The 20,573-nt window shown below is 41.8% G+C and overlaps 2 protein-coding genes across 2 annotated transcripts in view; one reads left to right on the top strand and one right to left on the bottom strand.

Annotated features, from left to right (window-relative positions):
• Positions 1-984: 984 nt before the first annotated feature.
• On the bottom strand, positions 985-5,832 carry cnih4 (cornichon family AMPA receptor auxiliary protein 4). Its single transcript, XM_061049568.1, has 5 exons — positions 5,718-5,832; positions 4,151-4,219; positions 3,279-3,391; positions 1,735-1,875; positions 985-1,593 (listed from the first exon to the last, which is right to left on the bottom strand). The coding sequence occupies exons 1-5, from the start codon at positions 5,784-5,786 to the stop codon at positions 1,566-1,568; spliced, it is 420 nt and encodes a 139-aa protein (XP_060905551.1). The 5' UTR covers positions 5,787-5,832; the 3' UTR covers positions 985-1,565.
• Positions 5,833-10,881: 5,049 nt separating this feature from the next.
• Positions 10,882-20,573, top strand: part of gprc6a (G protein-coupled receptor, class C, group 6, member A) — a 14,389-nt gene continuing 4,697 nt past the window's right edge. The window contains exons 1-5 of the mRNA XM_061049557.1: positions 10,882-11,326; positions 14,368-14,647; positions 16,280-17,074; positions 19,385-19,591; positions 19,815-19,938. Coding sequence (XP_060905540.1) covers positions 11,124-11,326; positions 14,368-14,647; positions 16,280-17,074; positions 19,385-19,591; positions 19,815-19,938 — 1,609 coding nt within the window. The 5' untranslated portion in view covers positions 10,882-11,123. The remainder of the gene's footprint in view (positions 11,327-14,367; positions 14,648-16,279; positions 17,075-19,384; positions 19,592-19,814; positions 19,939-20,573) is intronic.

Genomic DNA, 20,573 nt, shown 5'->3' with positions numbered 1-20,573 from the left:
CAGAACAACCTTAGTGGGGCAAAATACTCAATGAACACACACACACACATAGGCAGAGATGTGTGTGTGTGTGTGTGTGTGTGTGTGTGTGTGTGTGTGTGTGTGTGTGTGTGTGTGTGTACAGTGTTAGTGATCTCTGCTGTCGTCACAATAACAGAGTTTTTAACACTCACGCACTATTGATCCGAACAAACATAAAAAATGTAGCGGAAGCTCCTGACCAATACTGCGAGTGTTCAGACGACAGACGACTGAAGGAGTGTGTGTGTGTGTGTGTGTGTGAGAAGAAATCTGTTAGAGGTGTGTGTTCATCAAGGAGAGACAAAGAAAACAAAGCTTAAAATCATTTTCCCTACAGATAGATTGTTACTTCAGCTGCTCCATATTTATGAATTTAAAAAAAACCATGTAGGTTAGAATAGCGTCATGTAGTTTGTCCAGCAGAGGGCGCTCTGACTCCATACTTAACAATCCTCCCAGCACTGGATCCAGCACATTCAGCAGAGCAGACATATGTTGTATAAAATTACAGTATATTAATTGTTAAATATTTATTCTTCAGTAGTTTTTTTTGTGTCAGCGGCCTCCTGAGGACCTGCACATAAAATATCGTCTTTTATTATTTTAACATAATAAGTTATCAATTTTAAACAGCTGATATTGGTATGTCTATGTCCGCCTGGGAAACCGATTGAGTAGCGCAGCGAGATGTGTCGCCCAAAAAAAAACTCCTTATTTATCTGATACTGTTGTCTGTAAAATCTCTCATTTCAGCCTCTGCCTCAAACGCTTCATTTCAGCTACTGTCTCTTTAAGGCCCCCCCCCCACGTGCCCACTTTCCTCCGATTGGCCAGCTCTGTCAACAATGATGTTCTGATTATCTGCTGATGTGAGGGCCTTAGAGATGAGGTCTAATATTATTTCATAAACCTATCACTGATTTATATTTGAGATTTAGGCTGGATGGTTTTTTCAGAGAGAGAGAGAGAGAAAAAGAGAGAAAGAGAGAGAGTAAGCGAGCAAGCGAGAGAGAGAGAGAGAGAGAGAGAGAGAGAGAGAGAGGCTAGCTGCTGGTGATGTTTCAAAGCATCTGTAAACACATTAGCACTGAGGCTAACACTAGCTAGCATGAATCTGGTTCACATACTTAAAACAGGTAGGATCTCACTAAAAGGATGAACAGGTTAACACAGGCTGGAGTCACCAGGTTTGTTTACATCCGTTTTCATTATTTACATCTTGTGAGGTACCTCACGCTGGCACACACAGCGGTTTTTCTCTTCCTATCTTGTAGTGAGCGTTCTATAATTTTTTGGATCTTTCGGTGTGAGGATGTTTGAGATCACAGAGAATAACGACGTGACGTTTTCTTTATATACGCTGATGATGTGATGAAGTGTTAGATGATTAAATGCTAACCTCTGTATTAAAGGTAAACGCTGAGATTGTGACGACAGAGCAGAACTGTACACACACAGGACATGATGTGTGTGTGTGGATTGGGGGGGTTTGCCCTGGAGTTTGGCAGCAGGGGGGAATCAGAGAGCCTGATAGGGGCGGGGCTTCAGTCGTTGATCAGAGCCAGGATCATGCTGGAGAAAAACAGAGGTGTGTGTTATTTCAGAGCTTGCAGTGTGTGTGTGTGTGTGTGTGTGTGTGTGTGTGTGTGTGTGTGTGTGTGTGTGTGTGTGTGTGTGTGTGTGTGTTACAAACCCCAGTGTGGCTGTTCTCACCTGTACAGGTAAATAAAGAAGCAGAGCAGGTGGTAGCCCAGTTTGATCATGGCCTCCTTCATGTGGGACTTGAGCTGGCCCCGGTTGTGGATCTCAGTGGGGTCGAACACGCCCATGTTCCCCATCGGGACCTTCACATACCTGAACAGAACAACCAGAGACCAGGTGAGTCTCTGAACCAGGAAAGGAAGCAGCTCTGCGCTCTAACTACTGGTGGGTACTAAGAACCAGTATCTCTTGGAACCAGAACCTGATTGGACGGTACTGTAAAAAGAAGCTCCCATCACTTCCTCGTTCACCTTTACGTCCTTTAAAAACATAAAAATGATGACGACAAACCACGATGCTGACTCAGCAGAGGGAGAGAGACCTGCACATCTGGTCACTATGGACTGAAATGATGACGTGATATTTAATTCTGCTGATCCAGTGTGTGGTTCCCCTACAGATATTTGGATAATCAGGGTTCGTTCGAATTGTCCCTCCTAACAATTAAAGAAAACGTCATGAGGTTAAGGAAAGATGTTAGGGAGAATTCATAAAGGACTTAGGGAAAGGCGATCGCGTTACTCTGACAATCCGACCACATTTTCCACAAGGCAACGTCATTAAATGCGACGGGCCGGCGGAGGTTAATGACGTGGGTCCGCCGTGTTGAAACTACAATGTTCAGAAAATGGACTACAAAAAAACGCATCTAAAAAACTTTCCCCTGTGCCTTCTTACCGGTGAAATAATCCTGATCACCACAAGGTTGGGATTGAAATAAAAGAAATATAGACTACCAGGCTACAAGTCAGAAAAGTGAAACCATCAGCTTCCTGTCCACTCAGAAATCAACATCAACATAAATATGATTGTATGAAATTAATTGTTACATTTATGTAAGATATAACCTACACAATGTTTGAAACATACAAATGTACAACTGCACAAAACATTCTTAAGTTAATGAAATATGTTGAATAAAACATCATCTGGTTTAAAATGTGTCTTATCTTATATGATCTGTGTCACTTTACGATCATCGTTCATTTCCGTGAACGGTCGGATGCGCGACTCGCTTTAAATGTTACATGTTACAATGTTACAATGTTATATGACGCCCCACAAGGAATTGTGGGGCGTCATATCTCATCTCCTTTCCTAAAGGATGGTCCAGTTTATCCTATGCTAAAGGAGGTTATAAAGGAAGCACTGACCCTTAGCTTTTAGAGAATTTGAACGGCTCTTATCACTTAAATGCTTCCGGGGTTAAGGTAAAGTGGATAGTGAAAGGAGATATGGAGGGACAGTTCGAACACACCCTCAGTGTAATGCAGACTGAGGTCAAACAAAAGGTCAGCGTCAGTCAAACGTCAGACTCTTCACCGCTCTGCATATAAACTCAAAACTGAGGCTCTGAGGCCTCGTCTGACAGGTCGACTCTGGCTGGGTAAACTCACACAGCTGTATTAAACCTTAGAAAGGAAGTACTATGTAGCTGAAGTCGTGATATCTCACGTTACCCAGGAGGTCGTACAGAAAAGGGAATGATCTCTCACCTATAAATGTCCCAGACAGCTACCGGCAGGTTGAGGAGGAAGATGAACCAGTGCATGGAGACCAGCATCAGCATGGTGGAGAGACACTGACCCACCATCTCTGGAATCACCCACTGACACACAAACAACAAACACACACACAAAAACACACAAGCCATGTTCAAATTTGCACAAAACTCCTGAAAAGTTCACAGTGAGCTGCATGTGTGAACGTAAACAGCTGATTTTTATCAGTCTGGTTCTACTCAGACTTTATTCCTGCCAGTCAATTAGTTAATTTTCTGGGTTAAGTGGGAGTGAGCCGATGTGTGAAAGCAGCATGAAAGATTCAGCAGGGGGGGGGACTGGACTGAAGTGATCTCCGTACATGTCATAAAACTGCTTCAGTATGTTTTTCTATTCAACCATGTTCTTCTCCACTCTTTCATTGATACTGTTAAAACATCAAACTACACATAGCGTTGATATAAAGGCCAAAAACTGTCATCATAGCATTGGACTCTTTTTACATCATGTCCTGCTTACTGAGACCCCCCCCCCCGACTCATCCTGTCCGACACAGAAAACTTCACACTATGAGGGTCCTGTGTGAACAAGCCACTCAGAAATATTTCAGAGGCTGTCTGCCTGAAATCATCCAGGAAATCATCCAGGAAATCTCAGGAGCGCATGTGTGAAAAAAAACAGCAACACACAAAACTGGATCAGATAGATAACAGTTAGAAACATGGTGTCTCCATAGCAACCATTAAAAAGGGACACTCAGGAATCTGCTTCAGACTTCAGGGTAAAGAAACCTGACACGCGACATTACGATCAAATACAAAACTCTACAAACATTTCCTCCACAGATCAGGAAGGAGGAGACTCACTTTGTTGAGTTTGGAGCAGCATGCTCGGGCGTTGATGTAATCACACTCCAAATCAGACAGAGTGATGATCTGAGCTCAGAGTCAAGGACACACACAGTACACACACACACACACACACACACACACACACACACACACACACACACACACACACACACACACACACACACACACACACACACACACACACACACACACACACACACACACACACACACACACACACACACACACACACACACACACACACACACACACACACACACACACACACACACACACACACACACACACACACACACACACACACACACACACACACACACACGCCGCCTGCTTCCACTTCTATCAGCTTATAACTTATAAATAACTCAGTAAATTATATCAGTGTAAGGCTGTGTATTTTTAAGGAGCTCTTTTCGCCGTTCAGCAGATCACAGTTACAGTTTTCAGATTAATTTTCACCATAGTGGTGAAAGAGAGATTGTAAACATTAGAGAGAACATTTAAATGTACCACAGCTTTTTTTCCAGTCATATTTTTTCCTTATTGTTTTTGTTCCGTCCAGTAACAGAGCTCAGTTTAATTGTGGTATCTATTTTTTTGTACATTTCCTAATTTTTATTTTTTATTTAAATTGTACTTTGTTTGCACTCTTTGCTGCTGTAACAATATAAATTTCCTCGTTGCGGGATAAATAAAGGATTATCTTATTTTATGACGTCACGCTGTAGTTTCTGATTTCACCACTAGATGTCACTTTTATTTTAACACTAGCTGTAGATTATTAAAATGTGTCTCAAACACTTCTGTTTATATTTTACATTCAGGAGTTACACCTTTTTTTTATTATCTTAACTATACTATATTTTTATATTATATATTTATTTATTTTAAACTATATAAGAAGTTACTTTCTCTTTCTCTGAACTATTCACGAGAATAAAACCCTAAAAAACGGACTCTTAAACTACTCAAATTCCGCATTTTGTTTAAATAAAAACTAAATTAACAAACCAGCTTCAAATAAATATTAAAAACAAAAATCAAAGTGAAATAAAAACAAAAAACAAAATAAAACAAATCCCAGACCACAACAAGCAGCAGTTTCTCTGCTACATTTTACGAAACTACCAAATGTTGGTTGCCATGGAGTTCTAGTTCAGTTGCCATGGAGTTCTAGTTCTGTTGCCATGGTAACAATCGATCGTTCGATTTGTATTGGAAACGAGTTTAAAAAAGTGATCAGTTTGTTTCTGAGCTTCTGACACATCCATGTGGTATTTAATCTATTTTTTTTTATATATATTTAGATTATTCACTTGTGTTTTAATCTATTATTTCATCTATTTAACGCAGCAGAGTTCTGATTTTAATCTTAATCTTAATCTTCATCTTTCTGCCTTCAGCCTCTCCCCTCTCGGCTAACCGGGCTAGCTAACGTTAACTCCGCGTTACTAAAATGTTCGTTAATCTGAAACAATAAAGAATAAATAAGAGCTCAAAGTCAGGCTTCCGGCTCGGTTAACAACATGAACATAAATCCCAAACCAGAAGAGAAGGATACAAAGTAGACCGAGAGGAAAATCAGTGCACAGCAGTCCACTAACGACAGGATGAACACTGCCGCCTCCATTTTCTTCTTCCGTGTCTTTCACTTCCGGTCTCTGCGTCATCATTGCGTCACTCACTGATATTTATGTGCAGGACTGCCACCTGACGGAGTGGAGGGGAACTGCGACTGTTGTAATTATAAACGTCTGTTAAAATGAAACTGAAGTTACTAAAAAAGCTATATATATATATATATATATATATATATATATATACATATATACATATATATATTTAAAATGTATAGACCCCGTCCCCCGCATCTATACTATTTATGTATCCCTTTCTCTTTTTAATATTTTTAAATATTTTTTTAATAATATTATTTTTTAAATATTATTATTTAAATCGCACCTTTAATGTTTGCCCTGCTGTTATTTAAAGTCTGTTTTTTGATAATTTTATTCTTTTTAAACATTGCTAAAAAATTTGATTCATCTAGGGGTATTCTTAAATTGCGTCGGTTTTGGGGTTTAATTTGTAACAAATGTTTCATGTCATGTCTTTGTAACCTGCTACTGGATGCTTTGAATTTCCCTCGGGATCAATCAAGTATCTATCTATCTATCTGTCTATCTATCTCTCTATCTATCTATCTATCTATCTATCTATCTATTTTTTACACTGGTGTGCTTTATGTTTTCATCAGTCTATGGTTTTCATATATTATTAATTCCTCACACCAAGTAGCTGTAAGGCTCAGTCGTCTGCAGGGACTCGGGAACCAGAGGGTCACCAGTTCAAGTTCCGATGCTGACCAAAATAAAAAGGCCCTTTCCTAGAACTGCAGAGGTGCCCTCGAGCAAGGCACCAAACCAGTCCTGTGTAGCAGATCCACTCTGACATCTCTCCATAAGTGCAGGTACACAGGTTTGTGCATGTGTGTAATTTAGTAATTAATTCTAAATTAATTAATTCAATTCAGGCTCATCTGTGTGAGAAGCATGTCTCGCAATATCAGAATGTAAAACCAGAATTTCCCCTCTGGTATTACAGTTTTTCACAGTCGCTTTGGTACATTTCTCAGATCAGAATTGAAATTCTCAAAACTACTTGTTCAATCTTCACATCATTGTGTCACTTGTGCACATCAAAAAATCAGTTTCTAATTTCTTTGAACAAGTTGCAAATGCTTTGGTACATCCATGCAAATGATTATGTACAATTCTCTGCTGTTTCCTACATTATCAATTGCTTCTGTCATGTTGATCAAAATGTATTATAATGGGTCTCTGTTGAATAGTCTCACCCCCCACAACATTTAGGCATTAGTTCATCTCATAAGTCTTTACATGCAAAATGGTTGAACAAGTTGTCAGAATATGGCATATTTCTACATTTCCATTTGACTTTTTTTCTAAATCTGTCCTGAATTCGTAAATTGCTCCCAGGTGAATCTTGACTTTCTCTAACGAAGGGAAATGTGTGAAGCATTAGATCAACCAGTTTTCTGAAATAGCTCAAAGGTGCATCTCATGAACCATCATGTAAGTATATATATAGCCGGAGCACAACACAATGTTACAATGTCTGACAATGGAAGGACAAGGAATTGGACGGGGTCAACAGCCAGAGAGAAGAAGAAGAAGAAGAAGAGGAGTGAGGCTGCGTGGTGGAGGAGCTGGGAGGCAAAACAGAGGAAGAGGCAGAAGAGGCCGAGGACATAGGCGCGTTCCTGATGAGAGAAGAGCCACACTTGTAGACCACGTTCTCAATCATGGGCTTACAATGTTCCGAGGCTGGTCGAAGGGTTTCAGCCAAATGTTGGGAGAACAACTGGAAATACTGGAAAGTATGTGATCGCCAGCCACATACACAGACGACCCTTCTGGCTGCCATGGATGCAGCGTGTGATGACATCACAGCAGAGGCTGGATAAGACACTCTAAAAGATTCTTTCCACGCTGCATCGCAAGAGAAGGAAGAAGGAAGAGGAGGTGTAGGAAGACTGCACTGTAATTCCTACAGCACTGCATGTACAGTTTTCCCTAAGGAGATTGTCCTGTGTTCACATTTCTGCATCGCAATGACATGGTCTGTCAACAAATTACAGTACAAACAGTAAAAGCGTAAATGTGAATCTTGTCCAATCAATCTCCCACACACACTAAGGTGTAACTTACAATTTACAATAATTGTCATCAGACCTTTAGCCATAGTTTCTATCAGAACACCCCTCCAGAGTACACTGTTATATTGACAACATGACTAAGTAATGTGACTGTCTTATCCGAACACAATGACACAAGGACTGACATGTTCATTGACGCAGATATTTACTTTTGAGAGATGAACTAAGGATTTTGAGCAAGAGACTGGCTTTTGCAGGTAGTCCATGGTGTTTTGCTATTTGTACGAATTTTTTTGAGAAATGCACTTACTGTTTTGCAAATGTCGAGGACGATTCGAGAAATGTACCAAAGCGACTGAGAAAAACTGTAATAAAGTATTTTTAAAAAAAATGGGGGGGCCGACCCCTCAAGGGGGGTCAGGGAAATGGAAACAAAATAAAAGTTAACAACATAATTTATGAACAGAACATTTTAATATATGCTTCATTTGGTGTTATTCATGACTGCATATCAAAATCGATGTAATATCTTTTAATGCCAATCTTGCAATTAAAAAAAAAAAAAGCATCACGCTAGCCAATCAGAATCAAGCAGCCGGGATACATCACACAGTGGCCGTACCAGTGAAAACTAACGACCTGCCTCCTCTTAATATGGGAAAATATGCCTCGAGATAAGATGTGTATGTATCGTACAAGGAGTTTAATACATTTTGAAAGAGGAGGGTCCCCGCCTGAAGCCAATGCTATTTGGGGGTCCTGGCATGGCAGAGTTTGAGAATCCCTGCTTTAAAGTTTATTTAATACAACATTAAATGAATAAAAAACACTGTCACTGCTCACGGTGTCGGTAAATAACAATATAAGGAATACACTCTATATCTGCTTTATTTGTAAAATATCCTCAGAAACCTTTTGTTGTAATTTGAAACTTCATACAATGTAAGAAAAACAGATTCATTATAAATCATTTAGCAGACCATTTGACTGTGACTCATATCCTGGTAATAAAGGGCTCAACTGCAGCGTCCATAATGAATATCATCAATCCTCCAACTACGATCATTAAACATGTTGACTTCAGCCGTGATGATCGTTATGTTTATTGTCGTTGCTATGAAAACAGTTCAGCAGCTCTTGGCAGCACATTCAGACAGTATAAAAAGAAAAAGCTCGAGATAATACACATTCATTACCTTTCTGTTCCTGTTTATATTACTCGTACTTTTACCATTATCGTTGCCTCTGATGAGTCTGTATCAGCTGTTTTTTTCACTCTCAGCTGTTCAACACGAGTCTGTCAAAGAAGTTCCCTTTATGCCGTTTTTTAAAATTTTCCTCGGGATCAATAAAGTATCTATCTATTATCTGTGGCTTTGCTCAGTGTTAAAGTTCTGTGCTCACAGTGGATCATGTTGGGTCTTTAAAGAGTATTAAAGAGTCTTCACCTTGCTCTTTATTTAAAGTGTCTGAAGATATTTAATATGAATTTGCGCTGTTCAAATAAAGACTCTTTACTGAAGTCTCCTCAGAGAAATCTCCAGTCATGCAGCTGCAGACTTTATGAAGCGTATAAAGCTTTCATAAATAAAACTATCTTTAACGTGTATTGAGTGTGACAAAGAACGAGATCTTTATCTGAAACATTTACCCAACAGAGACAACTTTTCATTCACCCGCACACTCTCAATATTTGACTCGTCACACGCGAGGGGAATTCTGTTTCAACACTCACAAACAGGATCTGTGGACATGTGGTGGTGGAGAGATGTCAGAGTGGGGCTGCTACACAGGGAGCACGGCAGAGCTGTTGGGGGTTCGATGCCTTGCTTAAGGGCACGTCGGCAGTACTCAGGAAGTGACCCGGCCTCTATATTTTGGTCCTCAATGGGACTTGAACCGGCGACCCTCAGGTTCCCAAGTCCCGACAGACTGAGCGACTGCCGCCCGTTTGACCCTTTAGGCTCTCGCCCCGGACAAGTATCCCAAAAGAAAACACACACACACACACACACACACACACACACACACAGAGGACAACACACACACACACACACACACACACACACACACACACACACACAGAGGACAACACACACACACACACACACACACACACACACACACACACACACACACACACACACACACACACACACAGAGGACAACACACACACACACACACACACACACACACACACACACACAGAGGACAACACACACACACGCACACAGACACACACACACACACACACACACACATACACACAGACACACACACACACACACACACACACACACACACACATACACATACACACACACACACACACAGACACACACACACACACACACACACACATACACACAGACACACACACACACACACACACACACACACACATACACATACACACACACACACACACAGACACACACACACACACACGCACACAGACACACACACACACACACACACACACATACACATACACACACACACACACACACACACACACACACACACACACACACACACACGCACACACACACACACACACACACACACACATACACACAGACACACACACACACACACACACACACACACAGACACACACACACACACACACACACACACACACATTTTCCTGGAATTGTCAGGTGAAAAGATGAATGTTCTATTTGTTGATTATTAAGTTCATCACAGGTCAGTTCTGTTCTCGTGTTAAACACTATGAACTAATTATTTCTTCTGTTGTGTCAAACATTAATGCACAACCTGTTCAGATCATTATATCTGATACATTAAGACTTTTATTGCCTCCATTAACACATTTCTTAATATTTAATTTACCTGCATAGAAGTGAAGTGTCATTAATGACCTGATAAACAATGTTAAATCCTCTTCATTATGAGCTGTGTTTGTTTGTTTGTCAGGGTGCGGTCATGACGGTTCACAGCACCTGAAGATGAGCTGTGCCTCCGTCATATCTCTGAAAGAATCCAAACATCTTTACGACACAGCAACAAACACGCAGAGAGCTGCTGCTGCTGCAGGAGGAGGAGGTGACTCACCCGGGCTGTCAGTCATGACGACTGCAGGGGAGAATATGAGAATAGTCAACTCTGAAGGAGGAAGCTAGAGGGACTTTTCTTTTGAGCACGCTGAGCATGCTTATTAGGGCGAGTATCAGTGTGCTGGAGGTGAAAAGGCAAGTGAGAGAGGACGCAGAGTAGACAGGAGAGAGAGAGAGAGAGAGAGTGAAGACAGACAGAGAGAGGACATGGCCCGGCATGCTCTTTTAACATGTTTGCACATCTCTCTTTTCCTCTTCATTCTGGACACCGGGCGTGTTTCTGCAGATGGAACCCAAGTGCAGAGCGCGACGGCCCCGGGGGATTTCATCATCGGGGGAATCTTCCCTCTCCATGAAGATGTGGACAGACACAACGTCACCTTTGAACCCCACCTGCTGCCGTGTATCAGGTGAGATGAACTGAGGGATACGTCCATGCTTTTTCCTTCTTCTTCTTCTTTTTTTTTTTATCAGTCACTGTTTATCTTTATCCCTTCTGTGGATGCAGAAATCCAAACTCCCTGAACTTTTCCTTAAAGCTTTAAGAGACAAAAAAAAAAGAGGTTTGATTCTGTGCAGTGAAACAACTTGATGGAAAAATTCAGTTGCACAAATTAATTTGAATGTATTGCCTTTAAAAATAGCCACTGTGGCTTTTGCCACTTTGATAAGCATCGTGCATCATTTGCATCATTTTTGCATCATTAACAGGAAGTCACATGTTTGATATAAACACATATTATGTAACTCACAATTATTATTGCATAATTGCTAAATGATACCTATTTTATGCTGCGTACATTTCATCACAAAATAAACAGTGACATCATGTTGTTTGCCCCAGGTAATTAAGTAGTGACCAAGCAGAGCGATAAGGGGGCTCTGGGTTCATTTCAGTGAACACTCTCACGCTCATTAGGGCAAATAAAGGGCACAAGAAGCGTTGGGTTAATACACCGGACAGAGGTGTAAATATGTGATTTGGAGATGGGATGCTGGACACACAGAGAGACTGTCTCATGTGGACAGAAGTCTCCACTTAAAGGCTTTAAAGAAAAGAATGACAGAACTGAGCAGTGAAGAGCAGCATTTTAATATGGATCATAAATAAAATGCACAAACATGTCAAACTATTGTAGGGTACTTTATCGATGGCCGAGCCAGATCACACTTATGAGTTCTATTTCAAGATTGATTCAATATTGTGGGAAAACAGGCAAGAGTGGATTCTGAAAATAGCCAAATCTAGACTTCCACTTCCTAAATATATGCACATAATATTCCATCTATCCATCGACTGTCTATTCCGCTTATCCCGTCTGTTTGTCTGTGGTCGGCGAATGGAGCCGAACCCATCGAGGTGCACAGCGAGGAAAAAGCTGCCACACTTTATTTTATTTTTTTATTATTTTTTTATTTTTTATTTTTTATTTTTTATTTTATTTTTATTTTTTTTATTTTATTTTATTTTTTTTATTTCTCTACTACACTGTGGTTATTCAATGTTTAATCCCATTATTGCTATCATTATTATTTGTCCTTTTATTTTTTGTTAATTCGAGCTGCCTATATACTTTTTTTTTAGACTTACTGTAAATGCTTCTATGTATATTTAAAAAGACCCATGGGAGGGGGGAAAGGGGGGGAGGGGGGGCTATGAAAACTCCAGGTTTGCAGGGTTGTGTTGTCATCCTCTTCTTTTTTTAATTTTTTTTATTTGCATTGTTATCATGACAATGAAATGGATGTATGAATTACTAACAAATGAATTTATTGGACGATATACACCTGTAAAGGCTGTCAAAATACATTTAAAAAGTTGGTAAAAAAAAAAGAAGAAAAGCAGCTGCCACGCTCACTTTCACACTTAGACACAATTTCAGAGTCTCCTGTTAACTGAACTGAGCGTGTCTTTGGACTGTGGGAGGAAGCTGCACTTGCAAAAAAAACTCCACACAGAACAGTGACACTTTGTCCGACAGGGATGTTAAAGCTGTGAGGTGGCAGAGCTTACTGTACTGTGCAGCCCAACTCAAAGTATTTTAATACTTCAGTCCGGTTCAGTCAGAAAACTCAGGTTTACATTTTTTGATGATGATGCAGCAGCAGAACAAAGTTTGGCATCCATAGACTCCGACCTCATCGCTCCTCCATGTTTTACTTTGGATGCAGAAATCTGAGGAGAGTTGGGATGATCTTAAACCCCCCCAGTCGGAGTCTTACAGGTGGATGCTGGGGCGGGAAATTAACGTTTCAAGCAGATTAGACTACAAACAAACTGTCAACATAACATCAATTATAACATAACAGATAATGAGCAATCATTATTAACTATCATTTATTGTTTGTTAACAGTAAAATAACTATTAATTAAAGGTTAATTAACTATCTATTTACCCTTTATAGATGATGTCACTTAGTCCAGATCAAACTGAACATGATAACCAGTTTACTGAAAACCAAATCAATCACTGAAATCGTGTGTGGACGATATCGTTCTGAGCATCGGTGAAGGATCAGATCTCGTTAGTCAGTTAACATTTGACAGTTATTCAAGGATGAGTGATAACAGTTATCTTGATTACACTTCCTGTTCAGTCAAATGATTATTCTTCACGGGTAAAACTGGGACTTCAGACACACATAAGGAGTTAGAGATGACTGAATCTGTTGTCCATTGACATCCGCCACACTGAAAACACAACAACGTCTTTGACAGCCGGTAGATCAGGTTTCTCTGGATGCCCGGTGCATGAAATGGCATAAAAAGCACCATCTCTTTAGCGTGGAAATAGATTCTCAGAAGATCAGCAGAGGCGTGGCTCCCTGTGGGACTGGTCTCATCAAATAGAGAGGCGTTTTTGTGCCTTTATTGTAGGACACACACACACACACACACACACACACACACACACACCTCCAGGCATGCAGTAACCCTAACATGTGAAATGTGAGTTTTGGGACACAGTTAAAACATGAATATATATGGTGTTGTTTTGTAAGTGTAGTGTCCATTGTCTTGCAATAATTCTGAAAAAAATAGAAAAAGAAGATCCGCAGAGGTGGAAGAAGGAGAACGCCTGCAAGTGTGAACACTGACTTCCTCCGTATGCGTGCATCTGTGGATAACATGACCACAAACAGCGTGCACACAGAGGGACAAAACGTCATATCAATACCATCATGTCGGTTCTCAAAAGGACGTTCAGAGTCCAGAGGTTTTCACAGAGACAGAGCATCTGTATCAGCAGTGTCTTCCACCCTAAAGCCTGAGCACCGAACCCTTAAAGGAGCTGACTGGTTTGATCAATGATTGGCAATAAGTCGAAAATGTCTTCCTTGGATCTACATGCCGACTTTTTATGATGCACTCTTTTAGCAGAATTTATTTCTGATTGCATTTATAAGAGATAACAGAAAGCATGCTGATGACTCTGGGCTGTTCACACAGGTTTGAAGAAAGGCGGCTGGTGAAATTGCTGGGTATGATCAACGCCATAGAGACGGTGAATAGATCCCCTCCGCTGACCGATGTCAACATCACGTTGGGCTACCACATCCTGGACTCGTGTTCCGATGTGGACACGGCTGTGAGAGCCACGGCGGACTTCATGCGGTCCAACTGCAGCTCGTCCGCCGGTGTGCAGCCGATCACTGCCGTCATAGGGGCGTCGCACTCTGAGACGTCGATCGCCATGGCGCGGCAGCTGACCCTGAAGATGATTCCTCAGGTGAGTACAAAGAACCAGGAAAAAGACTTTTCTGAGTAAAGGAGGCGGTCTAACTATAACTGTGCCATAAGTAATGGGTAAGAACGCAGCAGAGCAGGTTTTAAACTGGCACATGAGAAAAGTCAGTCAATGTTTTATGAGAATCTATTTTCCGCTAAAGTATGAACGGCATTCCACAGACGGGATTAAATATCAAGGTTAGTATGTAGGTGTGGCGGTGTGGCACAGATGAGCAGGAAAATAAACAACAGCATCCTCTCTGAACACAGAAGGAAATAGACCGTCTGCCAAATCTATTGTCTTCCTCTTGGCACCAATTGACAATCTGTGCAGGTGTTGTCTTATATCCAAACAGCTCATGACGTTCATTAGAAGTTCTAAAAGAGAGAAGCATCAACCACCTCTGGACACAATCAAGTTCATTTAACTGCACATGTTCGTGATCTTTTTCCCGGAAACAAGTGCAAAGGCTTGGCAACCGCCGAAACTGCCCCGTTCAAGAAAAGCGTGCAGCAATATTCAGAAACTGTGCAAATGTACAAAAAACGTTCAAAGCAAATGCAGCTGAAACACGCTGCAATCGAAAAACAAACGTGCTGCAGAAATCTCAAAACAGCTTCACTGCAAATACATCAACAATACAAAGAGAAAAAACACATATAGAGGAAAAACCATTGGCCCCATTGACACAAACATTTTGATCTCTCACGTGCTGGACACTCTGAGATGAAATAAGGGTCTTGAAAGGCAACAAGATCTGGGCTCTCTGGGCCTGTGTTCATGTGGTGTTAAAGGTCACATATTATCTAAAATACACTTCACCATGTTTCTCTTAACACTAACATGTGTCTCTATTCTGTCTACAAACCCCCCTATTGAGTGAAAAGTCCATCCTCTCCATCGTTTGCCTGCTCCACTTTTCAGAAAATGTGTGCTCAAACAGGCCATTTGGAGATTTTCCCTTCATGACATCACAAAGGGCAGTAGCCCCTCCCCCAGGTGGGCGACACTCCCACAGCTAGGTGTTTGTTCTGCCCTCTGAGTCTGCCTTCTCAACGTAAACAATAGGACATGGAGCGAGAAAGACCGAGTACACCCGAGCCCTTCCAGAGAGGGGGTGTGGTCAGACACAGCTCATTTACATATTTAAAGGTACAGTCACAGAAACAGCCTGTTCTGAGCAGGGCTGAAATAGAGGGGTTTATAGACATGATCAAATACAGGATCAGAGTGGATTTAGAACAAGAAACTTCACACACATGTTTTGGGGAGCTGAGACTTATTTAAACTTGTTGAAGAGGAGGAGGGTATGTGACCTTTAAATGTTTAGAAGTTGGCCTTTCAATTTGTGAAAACTTAAATGAAAGCTTTCTCGAGCCGGGTTGGTTGCCCAACTTGCAGAGTTACGGTCACAATGCTGGATGACAGTAAATGTAGGCCTCGTGGACAAACAATTTCATGAGTTCAGAAACTACAGTTTGACAATCTGACAATTTTTCACTCAAACCATATTTATAAAATGGTATACACCAGGTGATAATCTCTGGGTTTTGGTTTTGGGTTTTTTCATGGTTTTGTTCATATTTGATCCTAAATAAAATATCTTAATGATAAAAACGTTCTCGTCTCCAGATCAGTTATTCCTCCACCGCTGTCATTCTGAGTGATAAGAACCGCTACCCTGCCTTCATGAGGACCGTCCCCAATGATGAGCACCAGACCGCTGCCATGGCCAGTCTGCTCAGCGACTTTGGCTGGAACTGGGTGGGAATAGTTACCACAGATGGAAACTACGGCCAATCGGCTCTCGACCACTTTGTGTCCCAGGCGTCTCTGAAGGGAATCTGTGTGGCCTTTAAATCCGTCCTACCTCAATTCGTTACCAGTCAGGACGTCCCGACTGTTATCAGGCTCACCGCCGAAACCATCCTAAAGAATCCCAAGGTGCAGGTGATCGTGTCGTTCGCCAAGTCCGCCCACATGACGGACCTGTTCCTGGAGCTTCGCAGGAGAGCAGGACAGCGCATGGAGTCGATGAAAAGAGTGTGGGTGGCCAGTGACAGCTGGTCCACCTCAGACCCTCTGAAAGACAACCTAACTCTGTCGGACATCGGACATGTTGTGGGCTTCACCTTCAAAAGTGACGACCTGTCCTCGTTCAACGAGTACCTGAGCAGGCTGGTGGCGACTGGACCCGAGTCCGTGAAGAACAACCCCTTCTTCCAAGAGTTCTACATGTCGCTGGATTCCAGCAAAAGTTCTGGAGACCCTGAGCTGATGGCGGAAGCCGCGGCCAAACTGAAAGATCACGCCTACGCTGACACCATCTTCGGCGTGGAGGCGGCTGTGAGCGCCATCGCTCAGGCTGTGGCGTCAATCTGCCGGAACAGAGACTGCAAAACACCGGGCGCGGTGAAACCCTGGGAGGTATGAACTCACTGATGGTGTGTGTCTGCTGTGTAGAACTTATTAGGGCCATGTGAGTTATTTTTTACGAGTAAGGGAAGGGTGTTGAGTTACAGGCAGGAAGCTTAAGGTCAGATTCAGGAATAAACGTGATACCTCACTAAACACGGGATTGAATAGATTAACTGCCTCTTTCCTACATCGATGGAGCTGCTGGAAAGAGTGTTTTCCCCCTGCAAAACCTGTTCCTATCACAAGATATAAACACGTGAATAAAAGAGTCTGTTCTCGTAAAGACTCCATAAAAGAAGAGGGGGCGTCTTGTAGAGAAACATGGCTGTAAGGTCAAACAGAGGTTTCTTCAAGGACGTTTTCAAGGTCAAAATCTAAACCAAGACTCAGAGGAGTTATGAAAACAGCATGCATATTTGTGATACCTATTACACCACTTTTTTTATTTTATTTAAGTCCTCTTAAAGCAACAATATGTAGAACTTTGGTTTGGTGCGCACCAAAGGTCTCTGAGTGAAACTGCACTGTCGTGACACGCATTGTGCTGTTACGCCCCCCCCCTTACACAACACACATTTGTTGACAAGCAGAGGGTGGCGAGCCGAAGACGTTGTTGTGAGAAGCTGAACAACTATGTCGACTAAAACGGGTTCAGTTTCCTCAAAAGCTTTATATGTGATTTTTTTGATCCAGCAGATGTCGCCCTTGAGCACCAGCATGAAACCAAAACAACTCGCGCTGCATTGTTGTGTTAGCATGCTAATGCTAGCGATCTTTATTATGCTCGTATCTTCACACTGCATGTAAATTTACCTGAAATGAGCGTGATCTAGAAACACAGTTAAGCAGTGAGTACAGTATGTTATTCTTCTTTTCTCTAGTCCCTCAATTAAACAACTTTTATACACGAGGGGAGGAGTCAGCCGGCCGTCCTGGCGATGTAAACAAGCTGAAGATAGGACTCTGAAAACTCTGAAAACATCACAGACTATGGAGCCCATTGTTAGCAAACTATAGGCAAACTGTTAGCATGTAACCACGATGTCTACAGGCCGAGGCTAAATGGCTTCATTGGAGAGGGCGAGTTATCATATGCTAGTTGAGATCGGTTTGTAAGGTTCCTAACTTATAAAGCTAACATAAAGATCGATGAGGAGACAGACAACTTTCTGGTGTAAGATGGATTTATTAATTCATTTGAAAAGAAGCCTGAGAGAAAGTCGTCTAACTCGGGTTAGACGACCACGGACAACATGGTTTCCTTTAACTTCCTCCGTCCTGATTAAAAAACAGAATTACATATGTTATAAAAACGATTAAACAAACACATCGTTTTGATTAAATAAACATCGGTGTGTGTGACAAATGAAACACTGAGCGTGGAGTTAAAAAGTCTGAAAGCATCGATGAAACGACGTCACAGCGCTTCCTGTTTCAGGAACAGGAAGTGATGTCAGGTGAAATCTTTGGGTGATTAAAGACGAACTGAAGAGAAAAAAAATAAAGTGATCGACGTCCTTCTTAATAACTCGGGTTAGACGACTTTCTGCACCCGGTAAAGCTGCAAAACACGAGACGACGATTACACAGATAACGATACAGCCTTATGTTATATCACATATCACATGATATCTGCAGGGACGTTCACTCTGCTTCTTGCTCGGTCACTCTCTTGTTTCCTCTTCTTAGCTTCATGCGTCCTCTTCCTCCTCGCCTCAGCCGTCGTATCAAACAGTCTAAAGACGGCTGACGGGCTTCTTTTTCAAACTGAAGGCTGCTGTGTGCCGTACAGTCAGACACACTTCTCAGGAGATTTCCACGGCTTGCTGTAAAAAGAAACATAGAGCCGGATCAACAAAGAGATTACGCAACCTACCTCTAAAGCTCTGCAAATGAAAGAAAACGTTTTCGTGCAATCCACAAAGAATGTGCAGAGGGTGACTCATCATCTCTGAGTAAGGAAACAACACAGAGTCATCTGCAAACTTGATTAAGACATATTATGACATTGACAAACAGGCGATCTGGCAAACGCTTTGGACATGAGAGGGATGCCATTTTTCCCCTGTTGAAAGTTATTGCACTATTAAATCAACCTTTGACTCAATCCTGCAAGCCAAAACGGACATCCTTATTTGTTTATAATAATTGCCCCTTTGTGTGTTCTTCATTTACGAGATAATTTATTGACATCAGAACAACGAGCTCTTGTAACATCTTTACGGATCGTCTTTTCAAGAATATTCACACCACACAAAAAAAAGTATTTCTGAGACGTATATGTTAACCCTGGTGAAGTAAACGTGTGGTGATGTGCAGGTGCTGAAAGCTCTGTGGATGAAGGAGTTCAAACTTCGCGGAAAGACCTACAAGTTTGACAGCAAGGGAGACATCGACCTGGGCTACGATGTGATCAAGTGGAGATCAGTGAGGAGAGGATACATTGAAGTCCATGACGTGGTGTCTGAGTACCACCCGCACAACAACAGCTTCACCAACATCAGCCAACATCTGTACAACCTGACGGTAGTCCCGCATCCCTGTGTGTTTTCATGTACATAAACATACTGCACTGTGTGTTTACCCAAAACACTCAGACCTACTGAACCTGAAGTGATCATGAAACTACAGATTCAGACGGGCGGGAGATTCAGTAGAAGTCTTAGGTTGTGTTAAAAAACAATAAATGTTTCATTTGGAGAAATACATGACACTTAACTATAATTGTGTCCCTCCCTGCTTCCCTTAGCACATCGTCTCAAAATGCTCGAACAGCTGCACGCCTGGAGAGTTCAAGAAAACAGCCGAGGGTCAACACACCTGTTGTTATGAGTGCATTAACTGCACCGAGAACTACTACTCCAACGACACAGGCAAGACACGCTCCACATACACACAGGAATCACAGACAGGCAACAATGACTCCCAGCCAGAGTCTGAGTCAGCTCGAAATGTGGTCACACTGAAGCTGCAATGACAAAGCGTTCACAATGTGAAATAACAGAAATGGAAAGTCCCTCTAAAGCCGTGCAGCTCACTCTACCAGCAAAAATGTAAACCCAGGAAATAAGAGTCTCTTTGTGTTTGTGATGTCACTGTCGACTGTCGACTGTATTGAAGAAGTGGGTATGGACCACCACACTATGAAGCCCACGTCTCTATCCTAATGAGTTTATGGTCTCAATCTCTAGTTTCAAGTCTTCTTCAATGCAGCATGATGTTCATTTTGTAAATTATCATCCCATTTAGACTCAAATTGACCAAGAGGCAGGGGAGGATTAAGGGCGGGGCTTCCTGTGACTGACAAGTCACTACCACAGCGACCTGAAATAGTGTCCAGATGTACTAAAAGACAGTCTGAGGCAGTCGTTCCTTTTTTAAAGAGGACATATTATCCTCCTTTCCCACCTTTTCAAACAGTCCCCCTGTGGTCTAAATGAAACATCTGTGCTGTGCTTTGATCAAAATATAACATGAATCAAGCACCAGAGGAGGTTTGTGACCCTGT

This window comes from Labrus mixtus, chromosome 11, assembly GCF_963584025.1.
Source record: "Labrus mixtus chromosome 11, fLabMix1.1, whole genome shotgun sequence".
Classification (NCBI taxonomy): Eukaryota; Metazoa; Chordata; class Actinopteri; order Labriformes; family Labridae; genus Labrus; species Labrus mixtus.
The sequence above is the reverse complement of the archived record's forward strand: the minus strand, read 5'-3'. Positions and strand labels throughout refer to the sequence as shown.

Bases quoted from the DNA above. Each gene is read 5' to 3' on its own strand.
- cnih4 (XM_061049568.1), bottom strand. From the start codon at position 5,786: ATGGAGGCGGCAGTGTTCATCCTGTCGTTAGTGGACTGCTGTGCACTG. The intron at 1,876-3,278 runs GTGAGAGATCAT...TGTTCTGTTCAG, and splicing joins GCTGTCTGGGACATTTATAG to GTATGTGAAGGTCCCGATGG. The intron at 1,594-1,734 runs GTGAGAACAGCC...GTTTTTCTCCAG, and splicing joins TTCTTTATTTACCTGTACAG to CATGATCCTGGCTCTGATCA.